Raw genomic sequence first — 24,000 nt, 5'->3', positions numbered from 1 at the left:
CCGAGGACCGCCCGTAGGGAACACGTTAAGAAGGGGGCGGAGGCAAGATGAAAGTCAATAGCGAGCTTGGAGGCGTCTGGGAGGCCAGGATGGCGCCTGGGAGGTGTCGTCGGGTTGAGGAAGAGGGATTGGAGGTCCGGAATCAAGAGAATTTTTTTTCTTCTCTAAGGAACTCTGAGGGTTTAAGAGAGGGGACGTGGGCCTCGATGACGTGCGATAGCGGAGAGAAGAGCTGGAGGATATGTGAGAGCTTGACGGGGAGGGACGACCCCCGGACGATAGACAGGAGTCAAGATGTGCTCTGGAAGGCGCGTGGGCGATAGATGGGAGAGAGGGGGGGCCTGGAAGCATGAGGAAATGAGGAGAAGAGGGTAAAAGGGAGGGAGGGACATGAGGACCGTGTTGGAGGAAGAAGAGGAAGAAGACATGGAGAGTCTTCAGCGGTGAAGAGGTTGGCTAGCTGGTGGAGGGGTGGGCGTCAGGAGCGGTCATGGGGGCATGTAGCGCCGTGGATCGGTCATGGAAGGTTTCAGGGACGTGAGGAGAGGTCGTGGAGGGGGCATGCGGAGCGTCACCAAAAGGTAATGGTGGGGCTCTGAGGGTGTCAAGAGTGGTCAGAAAGCAGGAACAGGCGCTGAAAGGAGGATGTGAGAGGCAGGATGATCACCCGGAGACCAGAACGGAACCTCTCTCTCTCTCCCTCCCTCTCTCTCTCTCTCTCTGTAGCTAGATACAGATAACGTGCCCATTGCTGGTGATGGGGCTGCGTTCGGGGGGTTCCGTCTCACCCAAGTCTCAGACAAGGTGGTGGAGTGACGCGTGCGTTTAACCACATTTGCACAAGATAAAGGGACTTTTTATCATTACACAGAAATGTCAAATGGATGTCTGAAAACTGTATATAAACAGGAGAGAAGTACAAGAGTGCAAACAGACAATAGAGGTTCCATTATTTTTTTTTTCTCCTTATAATAGAATGAATACATCAAATGAAACGTGTTCATGGTAAAAGTAAGAAGGAATAGGTAAGATGCTTTGGCTACATTACTGCGAGGCTACATGAGTAATTCTGGCGCTTAAACCTAGTGGGAAATGTTACTGGCGCTTAAAACTATTAGGAAATGTTAATCACCCGTACTGTAAAGTGTGTGGCCAGGGGTATGTTACCACACACACACACTAGAACGCTATGTCTCAGAGACTTGAGAAAAGTCTCTGCCCATCAGAGACAAGTCTAGACATAAACCCTGCGTGAAATAGCACCAGCATGTATTGTTACTGACGAGGTAAATGAAAGATTGTAACCGGGTCCACTGGACGCATGAGATAAATGAGAACATTAAAAGAACTATACTGTATGAGATGACTGTGGGCTCACTGTGGTAGACAGTGTCTGTGGCCACACTGTGGTAAGTATCAGTCGGTTGCGGCCACGCTATGCTGGTAGTGGTCGTGGCCACACTTCAGAAGGCAGTGGTTGTGGCCACACTGTAGCAGGCGGTGGTTGTGGCCTTAATGCAGCAGGCAGTGATTATGGCCACAATGTAGCAGGCAATGGTTGTGGCCACAATGTAGCATGGTTGTGGCCACACTGCGGGAAGCAGCGGTTGTGGCCACACTGCGGGAAGCAGCGGTTGTGGCCACCCTGCAGCTGGGGAGACTGTTTGCCAAGCGTCCCAAGGGTAACGGACTATTGCCGTTGACTGTTTGTCTGTTTTCCTAGTACAGGAGTAACTCCCGAAATGATCATTTCTGTACCTAAATTGCATCTATAAATTATATATATATATATATATATATATATATATATATATATATATATATATATATATATATATGATGAGAGGGGTATACGGGATAGAGTGAATTAGAGTGATGTGGTATACAGCGGCCGACGTCTGTCAATGGACTGAAACCATGGAACTATCTCTAGTGCCTGTGGATACGGAGCTGTGGTTTCGGTGCATTACACATGAAAGCTAGAGAATGGACGTAGGCGGATGTAGGCTCTTCGACTGTCGTTTTAGAATAGACAATAAATATTTAGCTTCAAGTCCACGCCTTACAATATATGCACTCCTTTGTCACTTCGATAATTTCTATGTTATTATCTTTGACAAACCTGTATACCTTCTGTTATTCTCTCTGACATACCTGTATACCTTCTATCATTCTCTATGACATACCTGTATACATTCTATTATTCCCTTTGACATACCTGTATATCTTCTAATTTTTACCACACTAATCTGTGAGTCTCTGATATCATCCGGTAGCACAAACAGCCTCGAAAGGACCCAGTGGTCTGTTGCTCACTGAATTCCCTTTGTAGTCATTGCATTATGCTGAGTGGTCGAAATCTCGCTGCCCGGTTTCAAGTCTTTCATGTTTACAGCTCTACGCTCTAGCTATGTATCATCCGCTAAACTTGAAACCTCAGGTTTGAGGTCTAATTGTACATCTTTTACAAAATCTGTTTTCAAATGAAGCCAAGGGCTCGTCTCTGTGGCACCTGACACGTCAACACGTAAACTACACATTTTGTTAAGTCAATCATCGGCAATCCATGTTCGCAGTTCGTCTCCTGAGCAATATGACTTTAATTCACATGTAAGTCTTTTGTTCAATGACCTTTCGTCAAGTTTAAGTATACTACATCTAAAGATACTTTTTAGTCCCAACTGTCATTAATAACATCGAAAAAATATCGCTAAGCAAGACATTTTGTTCGAAGCCACAGTAACTGTCCGTTTTCATATTGTAATCTTTTAGAAATGTTAAGGCTTGGTTCATTATTCTTTCCACCGTTTGACCTCAAATCGACGTGAGAGTAAATGTTTGGAAGCTTATGGCAACCATCTTATCTCCATTCTTGTATTTAGGTTTGACAGTGACCATATTACCAGTCTTGTGGTACCTTTCCTTCGCTGGGGGACACAGACAGAGGTGAGGGAGAAGTATTGCATTTAAGGAACTTCAGAACACCTCTCACTGGGCCACAGGGACACATCAGAAGGACACTTTACTGTAGGCCACAAGGACACTTTAGAAGGACAACTCACCGTGGGCCACAAGGACACCTCAGCGAGGGCCACAGGGACACATCAGAAGGACACCTCAGCGTGGGCCACAGGGATACATCAGAAGGACAACTCACCGTGAGCCACAAGGACACCTCAGGGTGGGCCACACGGACACTTCAGAAGACACCTCATCATGGGCCACACGGACACTTCAGGAGGACACTTCAGCGCGGGCCACAGGGACACCGACTTACCTATGCCAAGGTGGACTGAGAGGGCGTTCTTGTCCAGGGTGAGGGACCAGACGTGGAGGTTGTGGACCGTCCTGACGCCAGGTAGGCCCTCCAGGTCACCCAGGAGGGCCAGGTAGTTGACGTTCCTCGGTGTCCCCTCCATCAGGATGTGCGCCAGGTCCCGCAGGATGGGCAGCGTCGTCACCACCACGATGAAGGCGAACACGAAGGTCAGGATGGGGTCAGCCATCTGGTACTGCGGCTGGGGGTGGGACGGAGGGCTGTGGTCAGGGGGAGAGTGGGTGGTGTCGTGGTTGTTTTACATCATATCTATATCTATCTATCTATCTATCTATCTATCTATCTATATATATATATATATATATATATATATATATATATATATATATATATATATATATATATATATGAAACAAGATGAGTTCCCAAGTGCACTTTCGTGTAATAATCACATCATTAGAGGAGATACAAGAAACATAATTCAGCTGATATACAACGAAGAGACGTAGCTAGGACGCCATTTGGTAAACAAGTGATTGTCCAAGACAGACAACGAGCTTATTATAAACTTATCATGTGGACAAGAAGGGGAATTATTTACAAATTTCATCAACAATAAAGCTATCCAATATGTACAGACCTTCACTAATATTAAGGTTATAAATCTTTGTGTATTTAAAAATAGAAGATTCAATGATATTTCTCGTGGTACTGGAGTTAGAGTTAATAACTGAGATAGCATTACTCCAGTCAATACAATGATCGTAGTTTTTAAACATGATCAAACAAGACATTTGATCCTTGTCCTGTTCTTATACTATATCATTGTTGCTTAAGTCTAACAGAAAGATCTTACCAGTCTGCCCAACATAAAACTTATCACAATTTCTACATGGCACTTTATAGATACATCCAGGAGAATTTTCTGGTTAGTTTCTGATTACGATATTCATTATAGTATTATTGCTGCTGAAGGCAACATTTACATTAAAGGATTTTAGCAACATGGGAAGTAGAGTAAATTCATTATAAAAAGGGAGAACTGAAAGATTCTTGGTGTCAATGGTGTCAATGAATGGAGGTAACTCAGAGGCACACACTCTCTCCCTGAGGACTCGAGAGGGAGGTTATGCACACGTAGGCCATAAGCCCTGTCCACTTGGAGCTGACGACAGAGCTCGGTAGACCCTGCCTGAAGATAATATATGAAACAGCATAGGCTCAGTGGAGAAGGAGATATGGGATGGAGGGCTATCAGAGGTAGAAGCAGGCAAAGTAGAATCAGAGGCGACTCATGTACCAAACATAAGGCTTGATCGGTCGGAGGGTGAACTATAAATTGATCAGGTCGAGAGACAGGTGAGGAGAGGCTGAATTTCAAGAGTTACTGAAGATGATCTCGGTGAAGGACCAGAGAGATGTGTCAGCAGTAGATTAGACAAATAAGTACACTTTTATCGTTATGAAAGTGTGCATGACTTTACGAACAACGGCTTCGTAGTGATTCCGAGCAGAATTGAAAGCAGAGTGGGTTTCAAGAGGTGGGGAAGGGTGTAGGGTAGTAGAGTTTCAGGACCCGATATGGTCTGTCCTTAATGTGACAAGCATCAGAGCGGAAGCGACCACATCATAATCACAAGGAGAAACATCTGGTAAACGAAACTATGCACGACTCCATCCGAGCCAGAAAAAAGACATCCACTAGATGGTCAGCACAGCTGGAGGCATCCAGGCCAGCAAGGCAACACCCGTCTCTCAGGGAGAGTCAGGGTGGAAGCCGTGCAGGATCGACCGCAGAGCCTTCCGAAGATGCCACAGTTTGCCTCTTAAGGAATGGATAGAATACGTGTGTGTGTGTGTGTGTGTGTGTGTGTGTGTGTGTGTGTGTGTGTGTGTGTGTGTGCCTCTTAAGGAATGGATAGAATACGTGTGTGTGTGTGTGTGTGTGTGTGTGTGTGTAAATCATTCACCTCTGTTCTCCCCAGGATTCGGACCCTGGTCAAATACTAAACAACTAGGGAGCGTATATCCACTTGGCCATAATGGCATAATAGTCTCCCACCTCAGAACCGTCTACTGTGGTCCAGGCGATTCCTCGCCACCTCTCATGACCGAATAAGACGAGGGAAACCCGACTACCTTCAGGCCCCAGAATCACTCTGAATCAATTCAATTCCTGGGCACGACGGCGGTGTATTTAAACCTCTGTATTACCGTAAGAATTCGATGTGCACCATCCGCTTCTATGTGCCCCAGGATTCGAACCTGGGACAAGTGTGGCCACTTGGCCATAGCGGCACGATCCCTGATGGTCGCGTATTTGACCTGGGATCTTACATGACCTTTTCAGGACCAGATGTATTCAAAGGACTTTTCAGAACTGCAAGAAAAATCTGAACCGAACCCTTTTCTAAATCGTTATCAATGTTTGTAAAGACCTTATCTGGGATCACTTTTGAGTTCAAAGTTCCCTAAAATCCACGTACGTGGTTCCAAGCTCACGTGTCTGACAACAAAAAAAGGTCAAATACTTTCACTTAAAACTTCCAAAGAATAAACTTTCCAGGGTCAGAGCTGTCGGTGCGTCCTCCTCCTTGCATTACTCCCTCTCTCTCTTTCTCCTCAACTTCAGGTCTCCCATCACTGAACTTCGGAGCGTCAGCCACAAAGGGCCTGTCCCTGAAAGACAAGTCTTTTAGAACTACAGTCACTTTCCGGAACTAACGGCGACATGACAAAGCTCTCTAGAACCCTGTTTTTCAAGGGGACCAAGGCTCCCTCAACCCAGTATTCCAGGCCTTGACTCCTCAGAACACAAAACAAACGACTCAATACCGAGAAAAGTGATGGGGAGAGAGAGAGAGAGAGAGAGAGAGAGAGAGAGAGAGAGAGAGAGAGAGAGAGAGAGAGAGAGAGAGAGAGAGAGAGAGAGAGAGACTCTATGGGACAAACACCCATACATTCTACCCATCCAGAACCATTTCTCTTAGAGGTAACCTTTGCTGGCCCAATTTCCCGAGGCCAGCCTTCTTGTGCCTCAGCCCACGACGATTGCCTTTCCGGAGAGTTGAGTATATCGTGCAGAGTCCCACTGCGATACCCTTCACCATCCATCCAGTTCTGAAGAAGGAAAAAACCTCTTGTGGAACCGTTCCAGGAGGAACTCGCCAAGAAGGTTTTTTCCAGGAGGAACTCATCGAGAAAACTTTCCAGGAGGAAGAACTCGTCCAAAACGTTTTCCAGAAAAACACTGCGAGCTCGGGCTCTGCCAAAGGAAACCCATCCAGTTGGTTTCCAGGGAAGATCTCATTTACAAGGATTTCCAGGAGGAATTCGCCGGTGACACTTATTCAGATGGCTTTCCAAAAGGACTACTCACCCACAAGGTTTTCCTGGAGGAACCCACCTTGTAGGTACTGCAAGAAGCACATGAAAGGGCAAATGACAAAAGACCTGGACGTCTCAGACGAAGTTATACAGTGGAGGACCCAGTGGAGGACAGAAACAGAATCCTACGTTCCTAATCTGTATCAACAAGTACAGGACTCACCTATCACTCCTGTTACCATCCCGAGGGCAGGATAAAACCAGCCATGAAGGAGTACTTAACAGTTTAGAAGGAGTACTATGCAACATGGATGGACAATACTGACATGGGCAGTTCTTGATTACAGTGTGAATGGAGACATATCTGATAATCAACCTTAGAAGAATCTTAAGTTTGGAGAGGAGGGAAAATTAATTACGTTCGTATTGCATTTTTCTCTTCCTTGGTTAGCCAAATCCGATAACTGACATCATTTTTCCAACTGTGATACATACGTTTTGATACTCTGCCTTAATAACAGCTGATGGTTGTTTATCCCTGTGTTCTATAATTCTACACCTGAAAAGCTTTTACCCACGTCTGTATTAGCATTTCTAAAACTTTCTGTTAGATTTCCTCGGAGTCTACACTTTTTTTCTTTTTTCTTTAAGCTTTTAGCTTTTTAGAGAAACTCATGTAAAAGGTTTTTCTGGAAGGAACTGACAAAAAAAGTTTCCCAGGAAGAAATATAGAAACTTACCCAAGAAGAACTCACAAAGAAAGTTTTTCCACAAGAGCTCATAAGGAAGGTTTTCCAGATGGAACTCACAAAGAAGGTTTCCCAGAAGGAACCCACAAAGAGGGTTTCCCAGAGGGAACTCACAAAAAAGGTTTCCCAGATGGAACTCACAAAGGGGGTTTCCCAAGAAGAACTCACAAAGAAAGCTTTACCAGAAGAACTCATAAGGAAGGCTTTCAGGAAAGCTTTCAGAGAAGAACTCACGGAGGTTTAATGTGAGGATCTCACAAAGGCGGCTTTCAAAAAGAACATCTCTCAAAGGTTTGCTGCGAAGAACTCACAAAGAAGGTTCTCCATGAGACATTTTCCCATAGAGTCTTTCCAGGAAGAACTGACTCAAAGAGGGCTTTCCAGGGAGGTTTTCCCGGGAGAAACTTACCCAGAACTTGACGACAAGGGCGGCCACCAGGACGGCGAAGGTCTGGAGGGTGTCTCCCACCACGTGGATGAGCGCCGCCCGCACGGTGATGTTCTTGCGGGAGCTCTTGTGCGCCCCATGGAAGTACCCGTGGCAGCCGCACCCATGCAGGACCAAGGCGATGCTGTGGGCGGAGGCGAGGGTTCATGGTGATGATGGGAAGGGCCAACTGTGGGCCTGCTATGAGGAGTCATGGTGATGATGGCAGGGGCCTGCTGTGGGCCTGCTATGAGGAGTCATGATGATGATGGGAAGGGCCAGCTGTGGGCGGCGGTGAGGGTTCATGGTGATGATGGGAAGGGCCTGCTGTGGGCCTGCTATGAGGAGTCATGGTGATGATGGCAGGGGCCTGCTGTGGGCCTGCTATGAGGAGTCATGATGATGATGGGAAGGGCCAGCTGTGGGCGGAGGTGAGGTTTCATGGTGATGATGGGAAGGGCCTGCTGTGGGCGGAGGTGAGGGGTCATGGTGATGATGGGAAGGGCCTGCTGTGGACGGAGGTGAGGAGTCATGGTGATGATGGGAAGGGCCTGCTGTGGGCGGAGGTGAGGTTTCATGGTGATGATGGGAAGGGCCTGCTGTGGACGGAGGTGAGGAGTCATGGTGATGATGGCAAGGGCCTGCTGTGGGCAGAGGTGAGGAGTCATGGGGATGGTGGGGTGACCGTAACAATGATGAAATATGTCTCACATTCACACTTATCAACCCTACCGAGAGAACACGAGTCTTACTGATCATTTCGAAATTCATGGGACCCTTCCGGGAAGGTACTTTCGTACTTTCTTATTCCTCACCGTGTGTATAATCAACGCAGCAACACAAACACATACACAAGTTTCCTCCTATCTCCTAAAAATCATGAATAATCGCTATTTTCCACGTCATTTGGGAGCGGATACGTGTGCTTTAAAGAGGTCTTCATAAGCCTAATAATGTTGAATATGACATAGGCTGTGACATGTTCAACCTTCCCCTTCGTCAAAGTCTTCAGTTCATCAGGACTGGAGAACAAAACTTTTCGAGACTGACAGATGAACAATGCGGACGAAGCTACGAACCTATCAGCGTATCACTCTCCCCCGAGGCAGGTGCTTCATGAACCTTCGCCATCGAACCACTCCATAATGACAGTCTTGGTATTTACGGGACGTCGTACGAGATATAACGGTACGCGTTTCAATATGGCAAAACACAACATCGCAAACGTGTTAATCTTATCAGACGCCGCAAAGAAGCCTGGGAGGAGGCACGAGGAATGTAATATATATATGCGGTCACAAATAACACAGCTTCGAAACATTGTGTTGTCTCTTGGCGCGCACGGATAAGGTTCACGGTAGGATGGCGGGGCCTCGGTAACAGCAGTGGCGGGAATGCGCCCAACACGCCACAGAGCAAAACAAGTAAGCACGAGAGATGATGACGTATATGTATAGATGAAGACGTATATACATATGACATAAATATGAAGCTAGAGGTAATTCACAGAATGTGTAATAAGTAGGATATAAGTAAGCCATGGAAGTGTAGAAGCGCGAGAGGATAGAAAACGGTGGAAGAGAAAATGGTTTCCATTATAAAACTGTGGGGGAAGCCTAGACAAATTTTGCATAGAATTAAGTTTACACAACTTTTTACGATAGATAAAGCGTGACGTTCATTACTTAACGACATCAAATTAATATATATAAACATGGTAGCGAGCTGGTAAAGTAATTCTGAATTCTATAAAATCCGTCTTTGTTCCTTATTAGACTATAAACAAGGAACAGTCTTACGCACTGGTATGATAACAACAAAATGTAAGACTTGGTAATACTGGGCATTCCGGTGTATGTACGTACATGATAGGGACAAACCTGAAATATACCAAGGAATGGAAATGATTTAGGAGCTTAAGGGCATCGAGGACCGGATAGAAATAAAATGGAATTCAAAAGTTGCAAGGATTGTAAACAACAGGAGTAAATCTAAAATGAATCATAAGTAGCAAGGATTGTAAACATCAGGAGTAAATCTAAAATGAATCATAAGTAGCAAGGATTGTAAACATCAGGAGTAAATCTAAAATGAATCATAAGTAGGGAGGATTGTAAACATCAGGAGTAAATCTAAAATGAATCATAAGTAGCAAGGATTGTAAACATCAGGAGTAAATCTAAAATGAATCATAAGTAGGGAGGATTGTAAACAACAGGAGTAAATCTAAAATGAATCAAGGACTGTAGATAATCAGGGTGAATTCCAAGTGCATCTAATAAATCTAGAATATATACATTATACCTTAGTGACCCAGCATTTCATCAATGGATTCACGTTTGGGTGCATGAAGATAATTCTTCTTTGAAGAAGATTACATAATTGTTTCTTGCTGGGTCACCATACCCTTAACGCTTTTCCTTGTCAGACTACCTGAGAAGGTTTAGCAGCCCCGGAAGCAAGAGCCCCAATGAACAGCCACCCTTTCCTGCCACACCAAGAGCCCCAGTGAACCACCTAGTCGCCACGTCTCTCGAGTTGGTACCCTCCCGCCTCACGGCATGGTGGCGTGACGTCACATGCCTCCTGTGACGTCGGCATTATCACGCCCCGAGATCCCGTGGGACGAACTCGCTCCCACGTCTTCTGGTTATATTAACATTTCATAATAAATGTCCCTGAGACGTGTGTCGGGTGTTATGCTTTTGCTGCCTGCCTCTCTCTCTCTCTCTCTCTCTCTCTCTCTCTCTCTCTCTCTCTCTCTCTCTCTCTCTCTATTAATCGAGGTCTTACTGGTGTTTGCTTTCCAGTACAATAACACCATCAGTGAGACCTTAATAAATAGTAGGCCAAATCATGCAACAATTGCGAGTGTTTACGCCGTCAAATGTAAGGCATGTAAATATATTTATGTAGGCCAGACTGGCAAAACTGTACGGTAGGATGACCACAAAAGTGCGATCGCTAAACATTGTCATGAAAATGATCACCCACATAGATCTTGAAAATCCCGTTATCTTATCCCCCTCTGCTGATTATGTCACACGCAACGTCATTGAATTTGTCTAAATTGCTAATACTAAGAACTTTTAATTTGTCCCCAGGCAATTTCAAAGCCAATCCAAGCATTAACCAAATCGTTATGAAAGAAATGACAAGACACGAAAACAGAAAAAAAAAAGTTCAAGACACACCCAGCTACCCAGGTCAACCCCCGTCACGTGACCGCTCTTAATCACTCTCCCTTACAACGGTTAGGGCCAGACAAAGCAGACAGAGCTTGGTGTATAAAGATTGGTGTTGGACGGCGGGAAGCAAGTGTGATGTTGGGATTCAAATAACTCTGTTAAGTACTGGTACCCAATGAGGTGGATCGTCTCCACGAAACATGTGCCATATATATATAATACATTCTAAATAAAATTGTATGAACTACTTAAGTGCGATTTCACCTTCATGTATATATATATATATATATATTTTTCTTTCAAAGTATTCGCCATTTCCCGCGTTAGCAAGGTAGCGTTAAGAACAGAGGACTGGGCCTCTGAGGGAGTATCCTCACCTGGCCTCGTTCTCTGTTCCCTCTTTTGGAAAATTAAAAAAAAACGAGAGGGGAGGATTTCCAGCCCCCCGCTCCCTCCCCTTTTAGTCGCCTTCTACGACACGCAGGGAATACGTGGGAAGTATTCTTTCTCCCCTATCCCCATATATATATATATATATATATATATATATATATATATATATGAGATTTTGGCAGTTTACTCAGTGGAGGTCTACATGCAAACGTCCACCACTCGTTAATATTTCCGTGCTGTTTTCACGCCAGAGGCTGAATGACACAAATAACAAATAACGAACCCGATAACAAGAATTGGTCTTTCATGAATTTCTCTCGAAATTAAGTGAGAAAAATAGAACCTTGTCTGCGCGGGAAATAAGATACACTTGAATTTTTTCTTTATAATCAAATGTTTATGACTATCCCAGGACCAAGTTCCATAAAGAATCCTGGTATTATCCACAGCCTTTCTAAAGCCTCCTGCACCCTAATGCTGCACTATTTCCAGTAGCTGGGAAACGTGGACTCCTTAGGAGCAAGATTTTCTGTGACGAGAGACTCTGTGCTCCTAATGATAAAGCCTTGTCAAAGTGGACATTTCGCTCACGGTGTAACCCCCAAGGAGGAGGAGTCCGGTAACACCTACATTTGAAGGTACAAAGGAACAAACAGATATTCAAATAGCAACAGACCAACGGATATTGACAAAGCTGCTCGAGTGATAAGAGTAGAAAAACATTAAGGTAATGAAACACGAAGTCGTGCTATTCTAGATAACCATAAAATCCCACAAGTCTAATCTTAAATTGATCTGTATAGGTCAGAGAAGGTCATAATTTCAGGTCATTCGACACAAGACTACGTATCCTTTGTAGATGTGATCAATTATTCCTTTGATACCCCTGACCTGAAACGACAGACTCTTACCATAATTACCTAATGTTCCTTTATTTGTTAGGTGGCTAGCATCAAGCTTCAAAAATTCTTAAAATAATTGCAATTTTTCTATTTTCTACTTTGCACGGGACCTATGTGTGGAAAAAGAAGAGCCAAGCTGTGTCTAAGATGACCGAAAAAAACAAAGTTGCCATGACCCGTAAACAGTTGAAACATGACTGCAAACAATTCAGTAAATAAGTTATAATGTTACTTACCCTCCGCCGGCCGGGCAGGTGTAGGGGTTAGCCAAGTCATCAGTCACGAGTGACGAGGCTTTCACAATGTTTGTCACTTTATACATATCTCTCGAGCAACACTTTATTCACTTACCGTATTACAATTTTCTAAAGACTATGTTGTATCCGAACCATTTCTTTATCATCACAGAATGTTCCAATATTTTCACCGTACTGTTCATCAGTCACTTTGATATGTTTCAATGTTTTTGAGCACTGATCACGAGAAACTTTAATGTTTCAATGTGTCCACTTATTGGTCACCAGCTATTGTTTCAAAATTTCCACTTACGGTTCACCAGTCACTATGTTTCAATATTTCCACTCAATGATCATCATTCCCCAATATATGCTTCAGTGTTTCCATTCACTGATCACCATACTATATTTCAGTGTTTCCATTCTGATCACCATTCACCATAATGTTTCAACATTTCCACTCAGAGTTCACCAGTCACTATGTTCTGATGTTTACACTCACTATAACCTATCACCAAAATGTTTCAGTGTTTCCAGTCACTGACCACCAGTCAAAATGCGTCGATGTTTCCACTCACTGATCACCAGTCACCATGTTCCAGTGTTTCCGAGCAGTAATCACTAGTCGCTATAACATGTCCCAAAATTCCACACATTCATCACCAGTCACCTTAATATGTTTCAATATTTCCACGCATTGATTACAATATTTCCACTCACTATCACTAATTACTGTGATAACTTACAATGTTTCCAGGCATTAATCTTTCTAATCTTTCTACGCACTAATCACCAATCATTATACCTTCCAGCCTGTCCAAGTACTAGTCAACAACTATTATATTCAAGAATATATTCTCTACCCTGATCACCGACCACAATACATGGCAGTATTTCACTATGCTATTCACCAATTATCATAAGTTGCTTGATTTTCATCACGATATTTACCAGTTTTTTTTTTTAGGGTTTCTAGATCATGGGTCATTACTCATTGTTAGGATGATGAGTGATATGTGAGTGCAGCCATGAGCAATGGTATCCAGTCCCGGGCCACGTGCCGTTGCCTAGGAACATGTAACCACTCCAACCCATCCCATAACAAAGCATGAAATAAACTCAAATTTGGCATATACCATATCGTAACCAGGTCAAGCGAGACCACAAATAAAATCCATGCCATATTTCTCCACATTTAAATCATGGTATAACCTTAAGCTGAAGTTTCCTTTTATGTTACCTTTGTTGTTTTAGTTGGGAAATTTATCATTTATAACTGTCTTCCGGTAATTTTGGCTCACTGCGTTTACACTCACTACCCAACTGCTGGACTTTATAGAAATCCGGGGTAATAACATGATTACAATTGTGCTACTATTACCTTCTCACGCACTTTTAAAATCGTCTGTTATCACATATATATCACATACCAACTGTATGTTTAGTATGAAAAAGGCGTCGTCTTAACTCCGAGAGCAAAGTGAGGGTGTCAGGACTTGAGACAGATAGCATGTAACTAATAATTACATTATGGATATCACATAATATAATGATGTGTGGCATCTGACTGGGATAGGCTGTCGCGAAGACAGCTCGGTGGACAAAGTGGATGAAGATAAGTACTTGATAATACCAATGTTCCGATTTTGTTATGAAAGTTTCTACACTCGACTGTTTCTATACTTGCACGGCCACACGAGCACATTTACCGACAAGCATATATTTCCATTCATTTTACCTCTTCTATGTATCAACATCTTTGGTAACACAGGCCAAGGAATTGTAGTGATTACAAAATAGATAAGATGGAAGATTTGGAACCCCGCGTCCACGAGGATGTGTCCGGCCGATCCACGTGTTGAAGGTAAACAGTTCTCATAGCATTCAAAATATAATCATAAGTGTTTGAAAAAATACTAGTTTACTTTATGTAAGTTAGTTGTATAAATTCTTTTCTTACTGTAGCAAATATTTGAAAAATATCTTTAGTTTGATTGAATTCTAAATACTCTTTTGACTTCTTGTTGCCAACTCGAAGCTTCGAGAAAATCGTCCAGACAAGTTGGTGAAGTATAGTGTTTTCTTAATGAAATAGTGGTGACAATATAAGTCAGAGTAAAAACTGTGATGAAATATGTTTGTGTGACCGTGCCTTCATAACGTACGTAAGGCCTTTCAGCATTAATTTCAAGGAATCGATATGAATTACGATCATACCAAAATGTCTGTGTCTGAAGTTTCCGCCTTACGTCTTGAATGAGAGCAACGACAGGAAATTCTGGCTGAGAGACATGTTAGTCTGGTAGGGAGCTAAGAACCTGATGATATTTGTCATTGTGAAGTGTTGTATAGAAATATTTTTAATAGTTAATGGTAATACAAATAACGTTATCATCCTGTATATACAAGTCCTGTGCAAGGGTGGCTGAATAGGTCAGCATTTATACACAAGGCTTTGAATGTGAAAACATGTAATCACTTAGAATGGAAAGTTAATCAGCTTATCCAATTCAAGCTTTCAAGAGTAGTCCTGACGAATTCTATACGACGAATTCTGAACAAAGTGATAAAAGATAAGTTACTATTTACTTACTATGACATAGCTTGGAGGTCTATTCATAATGGTTAGATTGTTGATACGCCGCAATATATTACAGAGATCATGCCAAAGAATTTTAATCCCCCTTGAGGGTGGGTAGGTTGGTGCCTTTTTTTGGTCATTTGTGGTCTCACGAGGACTAAACATAGACTTCCGTCAGGGATGGCTTTCTCCTGTACAGCTTCCCTCCCACACCACACCGGAACAAACGAGGTGATCTCCCCAAGCCACATAGTGTAGACCCACCCGTCAACAGGGCGTGTAACTTGTCTCGATTTTGGCAGGGTTGTCCTCGATTTCGATAGGGATTTCCCTGTTTCAGAGGGATTGTTCTGATATTTAGTGTTCTGGCCTGCTTAACTAGCAGTGTTTGTCATAGTTTTTGCGGTGTCATAGATTATACATATCTACATGAAATATGAAATATCTTGGCACTATTTTTAATTGCATGATGGACGGGAGACAGTTTCCGTAAGGCCTAGGTGTTCATAGCAGCAACAATGGCGCTGTGGGATATTTCAGGAGACAAATGATATTGGGCATCTTTATGCAATATTCTGACTTGTCAAATGCACATCCCCTTCAAATGTATAGGTGTAAAAGATGTAGGAACAGACGTAGTGTGAAAATCAAAGCAAAGCCTAGGATTATGACTTTTGTTTTCTTTTTCACTTTTGACTTCCAGTTGCCTTGGATAAAGATACCTCAAAAGTGAAAAAAAAAAAAACGTAAAGGACAGTATATCGGGTTAGTGGAATTTCGGAGGAAGTGAACGCGGTTTTAAGAAAGGATTTAGTGCTTGGAATAATCTTTCCAACCTGGTGCAACAGTGGATTCACGCGGAGACCACAATCGTCCCCAGCCGCCACAGTCTTCTACCCACAATTATAAGGTAAATTAAGTTTTTTGTTTAAAGTTATTACCCTAGGAAGTTCGGTGGGCTTCCATCGTCTAGGTTACGGTAGGTGAGGTGAAAGGTTCTGGTAACGGAGCTGCTCTGGCAAGGTTAGGCTAAAAGGACTTCTGTGCCTTTTTTATTTCCAACATTTTCCCTATTCTTCATAGCCCTCCCCACTTCTCTCTTTCTTTTTTTCCCCCCTTTTTTTTTTGCTTATTCATGGGGAGATTGAATACTTCTTTACACCCATCATTTCTCAGCTGATCATTTTATCCAATAGAAGAAAAATTGACATAATCGATATCGCTATGTATCTTTTTGTTGAAAATTTGGTAAAAAGAAGCGAATCATCGGGGCTGTATACGATATCGGTAGAAGAGTATCCGATGAAATTGATTATCCATTATTCTAATTCTGATATAAATATTTGTGGGAATCTAGATTATTGCATCAGCTTTAGCATGAAAAGTCGATTATTTACAAAGAAGATGGCGAATGAAAAGTAAATAATCATCCCTATCGTGCCAGTTACTTACATCAGTTGCTACCGTCCACTTGTTAGTTATTTATATCAATTCTTTATGATACAATAGCTCAGAGTAATTCGCCAAACATACATATTAAGTCTCTTCTTGAATTCCACTTATTCGGTTTAACCCACGTAGCATAAGCCTAAAAGACCAGTGAAGCATATGTAGGTCCCAGTCTCATGACAGCGTCGTGTATTAATTTGGCTCTCATATGATCCTGTTTTCACCAGTGGTGTAAATTTTCATTTTCGACCTTTTCCATTAGAAGGTGGAAGTGAAGGTCAGACCTTGAATATAAAAGCTGCCTTTACTTACATAGCATCACTTGATTTCATCCACTATATCAAAGTGAAAGTGGCATATAAGACACGTATATATAACAAGCAGGTATACACACTCTCAGTCCTGTAATTGGAGTTACTTAATTTGTCGAGTCTTTAGCAGGATAATTCCGTCATAATGCACAAGGTGTTGCAAGCTTTTCTGGTTGCGCTTTAACGTAAAACTTTTTATTTTCATAAACCAGTTAATAAGAGAAGCCGTATTGCTACTTCAAAAAGAAAAGTTTAGCGTGTGATGTATTGGTGTAGATTGAGTGGAGTGAGGCTAGCAATCACCCTGGTTGGAGAAGACTTGTTGGGGCTTCCCGTACACACACACACTGAAAACCATGAATATGGCCACCTAAGGCTTGGTATTAATATGACCACTATTTTTCTTTGGGAAGAGAAACGAATTATAACTTACGGCAAGTGGAACGCCATGGAAGAAACGCAAATCTTTTTCCTGTGATAAGCCTGGCCAACTGGCCTTGTATCTGACAGATTGGCCCAGACTCACCAGTGACATGTATTGCTCCTACTGGCTTGCTGGTGATAAGGGTGACAACACGAGTGTCTTGTTTCAGGTAGTAGATAAGGTGTACCACATTGGATGAAGACTTTTCTTCCTGTCCGGGATTGAAAATCTTTATTATGCTAGTAGATTTCTTGTAAGGGAATAGATGCCACACTTTAGCACTATGGCTTGACCTTAGGCCTGATTGTTAAGATTAGGTCAAAGGCCAGCCAGGCCATCATATAAAATGCCTTACTGTCGTGCTCAAGGGAGTAAAGCATTAAGTGCTTGGCCCACATGCGATCGTGTTTACATTTGGTGGACATCTGCTTCCAAAGCGTTTGTCAATACGAAAATGTTTATAGCTTATATACACTGATGTTCGAAGAACATATGAGATACTGCACTATTTGTTTCACTGGTTCGTATGACGAAAGATGTTCCCAGCACTAATCACGAGTTATGGTTACGCAGAAGAATAGTGTAATCGAAACGGTTAAAGAGGCAGCAGCTAGGATACCCATTATCCATCGTCCAGAGGATTATGTGAATAATCTTGTGCTTATGCGTTCCTAAAGACTGCACATTCGCAAAAGATGGCGTGTCCAAGGATGAATATATATAGCAATAATTTAAGGATTTATATTACTATAAAAAGATATCAGTAAGGAAAAATATTCATGACCTGCAAAACCATACTGAAACAAACGATAGGCTGGAGGAGGAGCTCTTCCTCAGACTCCTCCTCCTGCTGGAGGAACGAAATTCTTCGGTTAGAATTAGAAATAATTTCAATTATCAGAATGGGTTTATCCAGGAATGCCGGTATTTGTAACAATCATCCACTAATTTCATTAATCCACAAATAAAGTTGTATGAGAGTAGGTGGAGTTACGGTAGATGGGTGGAGGTAGAGCCACGAAAATCTCTCTTTAATTGCTCATTCCCCAAATCATGTGTCCTGATATATCCTCATCTGACACTCGGTGTGCGAGAGTGCCAGTGTGAACGAATCACACTGGAAAACGGTCTCCGGCCCAACAGACAATCAATATTTTTTTTTTTTTTATCAGTGATGCCTAAATATTTTATATTTGACTTAGGAGGTGTATAATTTATGACCGTAAAAAATTGGGACAATCATTGTGAAACTGGAATAATCCTGTCAACATCGGGACAGCTAGACTATCCCAGTTGAGAGGTCGGTCGACGGTGTGTGGCCTTGGTGCGATCAGCTGCTGAATTGTCTTGGTGTGGTGTGGGAGGGAATCCGTCCAGTAGAGAGCCATCCTTGAGACGGAAGTCGGTGTTTGCACTCCACCTGAGACCAGACACCTGACCAGGTAGGCTCCTACCTTCAAGCCTTGGTATCAACACTAACTTGTAATTGTCTTCCATCTCTTATCTGATTCAAATTTGTGAGGACCACAATGTGGGCATCCTCGAACACTGATTCTGAAAAAAATGCATTTTTAGCTATTCCGGTACCTCTTCTGTGGTATACAGTCCATAAGTTGTTCATGTTATTCTTATTTCACACGTCACACAAATATCACCGGGTTTTTTGCTAACCGTCATACCAACATTCCTTGATTCTTTGATTAAAAAGGCGACGCGAAAACTTCATTTACAAATATTCTAGAAAGTAGTTATTCATTACGTGATTGCTTGATGGAGATAGATTTTGCTCGAGTTACAGAACACAGTGAAATACAGAATCTTACTGTAACAAAATCCGAACAATGTGTGCCATTATCAAATTATCATCACTGTCGCCCAGTTAAAAGCAGCTTAGAATAGTGTCAGTACCTATCGGTGTAAGGTGGCTTGAGGAACGGGGTATGGGAGACGAAGATTTTGAAGGGGATTCATTAGACTGTTTTTGTGGGTTTGATGATGAAGAGAAGGTTAGACAAAGGAGCAATTAATCCTTGGGCACAACCCTGGTGCGAGGAGCTATTATTCTCCAACTTCTCATCTGTTTTCCCTACCAGGATCCTCCTGATCACTGCACCCTCGAGAACCCACCCCAGTGGAACGTCTCCTACATCCCTGCGCCCTTAGAACCCGTCCCTTGAGGTATCAGCCAAGGGAGGAAGTATTCACGTGTTGCCTCTTGCCACCTGGACCTGATATGGCTATCTTTTGACACAGGACAGATATAGCTCACTGTGCCAAGTGGAAGATGATCATGGCGCCGAATCACTATTTACTTCCTTTAATGAAGTCCATTTTGCACTGACGAACATACGAGGATTTGAAAAAGTACCCACCACGAAGCTTAGCGGCATTGTTATAAGTACGAGTTAAGGCTACGCTACTCTATCTTTTAAGGGCGAACCATATCTGTGAACCATGAAATTATGGATACCATTTAAGGTAATTTTTGGAGTGTAATGATTTACTTTAAAATCAATGGTAGCAGACAGAATATATCACCTGCATATGTCAACCGTTAGTTGCACATTGTTAACTCCCGATGTAAAAACAAGGCAAGCAAAGTTGTGATATATTTCGATGGTCAGGAATGAAATAGATTCCTAAATTGAATGGTGATGTCAGCTCACTGGCATTTTCCGCGTGCCGTTGTTACACCGTTGCTTCTATTGCTTGGTACACCCTGATCATATATTGCAGTTCTTCCAGCAATACTGTCGGATCTTCGTTTGAATAGTTTCACGATAAAAAGCGCCAGACACCTCTTGAGACACCTCACCTCCCCATCCCCTGTCTCATTTTACATCAACTAAACCTAGATTTAATTCGGGATTATTCCCTCTACACCGCAAGGCTCTCAGTCTTGGGTCATTAGTTCACGTAGCAGGTTACCAATAAATGTTATCATAATCCTCATCGTTGCTCACTGATTCGAACGCCTGAGAGAAACAAAAGCATATCTGATCTGTGTGGTCTGAACACTTGCATCCAACTCTCTATTTTCTTTATGTAACCGTATAACATGAGCTATCTTCAGTTTGTGATTACTGTTTGTGTGTTACAGGGAGACAGCTTTACACTTAAGTTTTGCCCCGCCTCTTAACCTTGTATGTATGTATCATGTTACTCATTGTGTATACATACACGTACACAGACGGCCATGGTGTATCGGTGAGCATTACTGACCTTCATGCATGCACAGGCCGCTTGGAATCGAACCCACACTAAGTTCGAATCCAGGTCGCGGCAGCCGGTCCATAGTCCACTTCGCTGTTCATCCTCCCCAAGGTGCTAGTCTTTAAAATGGGTACCTGTCATAGGCTATGATGTGTGTGTGTCCCCTGCGCGCAAACCTACGTAGAAGACACGATTCATGTATACAAAGGAGACGGGGCAACACGAGTGTAAAGTCTCTCGAAACACACACACACACACACACACCAGCGTGAACGCGTCTGTGTTTCTTCTCGTTTTCTATGAGTGTGTTTACGAGTGTATTTATGCTGTTTGTGTCTATTCGAGCGAGGCTGACCACGTCGGCCTTAGTGTTGACATAACAAGATTAATCACGCACCAGCGATATTACTCAGAGCGAAAGATGTTCACGTAAACTGCCAAATGACATCGTTCCGTCCATTCGTCCGCTTGTGTTTGTTTACGTCCTGGGAAGAGTTGTATGTACGTACAACTGAACCCGACTCCAGCTCATGTTATCTTAACCTAGTCATGACAATACGTCAGCCAATTACTGTAATTCTAGCCTAACCCACCTGTGATAGTGCATCAGCTGTATAATGTAATCTTAGCCTAAGATGATAAATCAGCCATACATTGTAATCTAAACCTAACCCAGTGATGATAATCCAGCAGCCAGGTGCTGTAATCTTAGCCTAACCAGCTATGATAATCCGCCAGCCAGATATTGCCATCATAGCACCAGCTATGATAATAATCCTCCAGCGAGACACAGCAATCTTAGCCTAACTCAACAATGATAATCCGTTAATGTAATTCAATGATGATACATCAATGTAATCTTGTCTAACTCAGCTACGATGAATAAACCACACAACCACCAGTGTATTGGTAAGGCAAGAAAGTCGTTCTTTTAACTCCAGAATAAATCCAAAATAAATCGAAAATAGTTGGCATTCAGGGTTTCCAGGGCCAAGTTAACTCGCCACACTACTGGATCGGTGGTCAAACTGCTGATGACTTTTTATGTGTGTGTGTTTATGTGCCCGCCACCCGCCACCCCAACTTCCACGGTTACCCTCTGACCTACCTATTACGACGACGCTTGTGATGTGTATAACAGACACACGTGTGCACGGTTGGTGTGTGAAATCTATCGTATGTGATTAACGCTCGATATGTGATCGTGTTATTAACTCGGCCTTCTGTTTTTTACTGGTTAGTCGAGAGTGTAAAGACGCCGTTGGCAAATGGCGGATTATTATACTACAAAGTGATTTACGATAATAGGAATATCAAATTAAATTATTTGATGTGAAAATCTTAAACGTTTTACGTCGTACTAAATTTCAGTTGTAGGGAACAAAGGATGGAGTGAATAATGTGCATTTGTGAACTCGCATAATCAAGCTAGGAAATGGTTGATGTAAAATACCACCGCTCTGTTATGGGGTGGGGGCCGGAGTAAGAAACTGCGCCTTGGAAATGGCAGGCAGACCAGAGCTGGACACCGTCACTCATGGCTGTACTCCCATGTCACTCTTCTACCGAGCAGTGAGTAATGACTCATCATCTGAAACCGTGAGTAAAGTGGGAACGAAGAAATTTGCGGTGGTATATAGAACTGATGGACAATGTTGTGAATTATTTTACCATAGTGTGTGACTGGTTGATGCAATATGGTGGATATATTACAATATACAGAGACATGTGGAATTATTGGTACAAATTATAATTGGTAAATTATCTGATGAACACTAAGCAACATATGATAATTGGTGAATATTGTGGTGAAATACTTCCATTTATAGTGGTAGGTGATCAGGATAGTGAATATATTCTTGAATATTATAATTCTTCACTAGTACTTGGAAAGGCTGGAACGTATAATTAATGGTAATTAGTGCGTAGAAAGATTAGAAAGATTAATGCCTGGAAACATTGTAACTTATTGCAGTAATCAGTGATTAGTGCGAGGAAATACTGTGATCAATGCATGGAAATATTGAAACATTATGGTAACTAGTGATTAATGTGTGGAATTTTGGGACATATTATCGTGACTAGTGATTGGTGTGTGGAGACATTGGAACATGGTGACTGGTGATCAATGCGTGGAAACACTGGCAAAATGGTGACTGGTGATCAGTGAAGGGGAAACATTGAAACATTATGGCGACCGTTGATCATTGAGTGGAAGCATCGAAACATTATGGTGACTGGTTATCAGTGAGTGGAGACTTTAATATATTTTGGTGAATAGTAATCAGTGATTGGAAACATCGAAATATATTATGGGGACTGATGATCAGTGAATGGAAACATTGAAACATATTATAGTGACTGGTGATCATTAAGTGAAAACACTGAAACCTGGTGATTGGTGCTTAGTAAGTGGAGACATTGAAACATATCATGTTGACTGGTGAAATGTGCATGGAAGTTTTGAAACATATATAGTGACGTGCTCAGTCAGGAGAAACACTGAAACATATCAAAGTGTCTGATGAACAACATGATGAAAATATTGGACCATTCTGTGATGATAAAAGAAAATTATTCAGATACAATATAGATAGTCTTTAAAGAAAAAAAAAATCTTATACGGTACGTGAAATAAAGTGTCGTTGCCCGAGAGAGGTGTTATAATGTGAGAAACATCGACAGAGTTCTCGCCACTGGTGGACTGATGATGGCTGGCCAAGCTCCCGAGGACGCCTACCCACCCGGCCGGCGGAGGGTAAGTAACGTACGACATACGGGTACCAGTTACCGTTTCGGACGTGCAGCTTGTGTTTTTTTTTTTTTTTTTTTGTCAGGTTTGCGTAAGTTTTAAGTTAGTCTTGGTTTCGGTGAAATTGATCCACCGATGGTTTTTTGATGGACTTTTCGAACGATTCTGTCGCAAACAGGCGAACGTCCGAAACGGTAATTTTACCAACTTTTGTTGCGTCCTTGCTATGACGAGGTGGTACTATTTATCTCTCTCTGTATGTTGGTACCTTTCCTTATAGGTCCTTATTGGAAACTTGACTTTAAGATATTTAACAAGGACATCAGCCTTCTCTTTATCACTCCCTGTTCTTCCTTGCTTTGCCTCGTCAATATATAAATCTGGTGTTCTAAACTGGATCTAATGTACGTGCAGATTCATCCTGACATTCCTATTTATTTGTTGTTCTTTAATTTCCACTGCATTTCTTGTCTCCCATCTGACCCGATGATTATCGGGTTCTGTATCCCTTCTTTACTTCCTGATGTTCCTGTTATGTTCTCACTTCCATTCTATTTGGTATATTACTATAGCTTCCTGTTCACGGGCAATTTATCAATATTTCTCCTCTGTACTCTTTACGTGTGATTCTATTTGTAAGACATGTTCCTTGATAACTTCTCGAAATCTAGCCTTAACTTTATTTCATATTCTGCAGCTTCGTTAGGAATCTGAATAGTTAACCCATCGGTTACGTGAGTTTTGTCTCATAGTCTCATCGGTAGCTTTGTC

At 42.4% G+C, this 24,000-nt stretch overlaps 2 protein-coding genes across 2 annotated transcripts in view; one reads left to right on the top strand and one right to left on the bottom strand.

The window, feature by feature from the left end:
- LOC139765678 (proton-coupled zinc antiporter SLC30A2-like) overlaps positions 1–24,000 on the bottom strand; it is a 79,661-nt gene that overhangs the window by 10,026 nt on the left and 45,635 nt on the right. The window contains exons 8-9 of the mRNA XM_071693428.1: positions 7,763–7,925; positions 3,278–3,518 (exon numbers count right to left, since the gene is read on the bottom strand). Coding sequence (XP_071549529.1) covers positions 3,278–3,518; positions 7,763–7,925 — 404 coding nt within the window. The remainder of the gene's footprint in view (positions 1–3,277; positions 3,519–7,762; positions 7,926–24,000) is intronic.
- The window catches only part of LOC139765685 (uncharacterized), a 130,879-nt gene continuing 129,962 nt past the window's right edge, over positions 23,084–24,000 (top strand). The window contains exon 1 of the mRNA XM_071693440.1: positions 23,084–23,235. Coding sequence (XP_071549541.1) covers positions 23,185–23,235 — 51 coding nt within the window. The 5' untranslated portion in view covers positions 23,084–23,184. The remainder of the gene's footprint in view (positions 23,236–24,000) is intronic.

Source organism: Panulirus ornatus, chromosome 4 (assembly GCF_036320965.1).
Source record: "Panulirus ornatus isolate Po-2019 chromosome 4, ASM3632096v1, whole genome shotgun sequence".
NCBI classification, from domain to species: Eukaryota; Metazoa; Arthropoda; class Malacostraca; order Decapoda; family Palinuridae; genus Panulirus; species Panulirus ornatus.
This window is presented reverse-complemented; position numbering and strand designations above follow the sequence as displayed.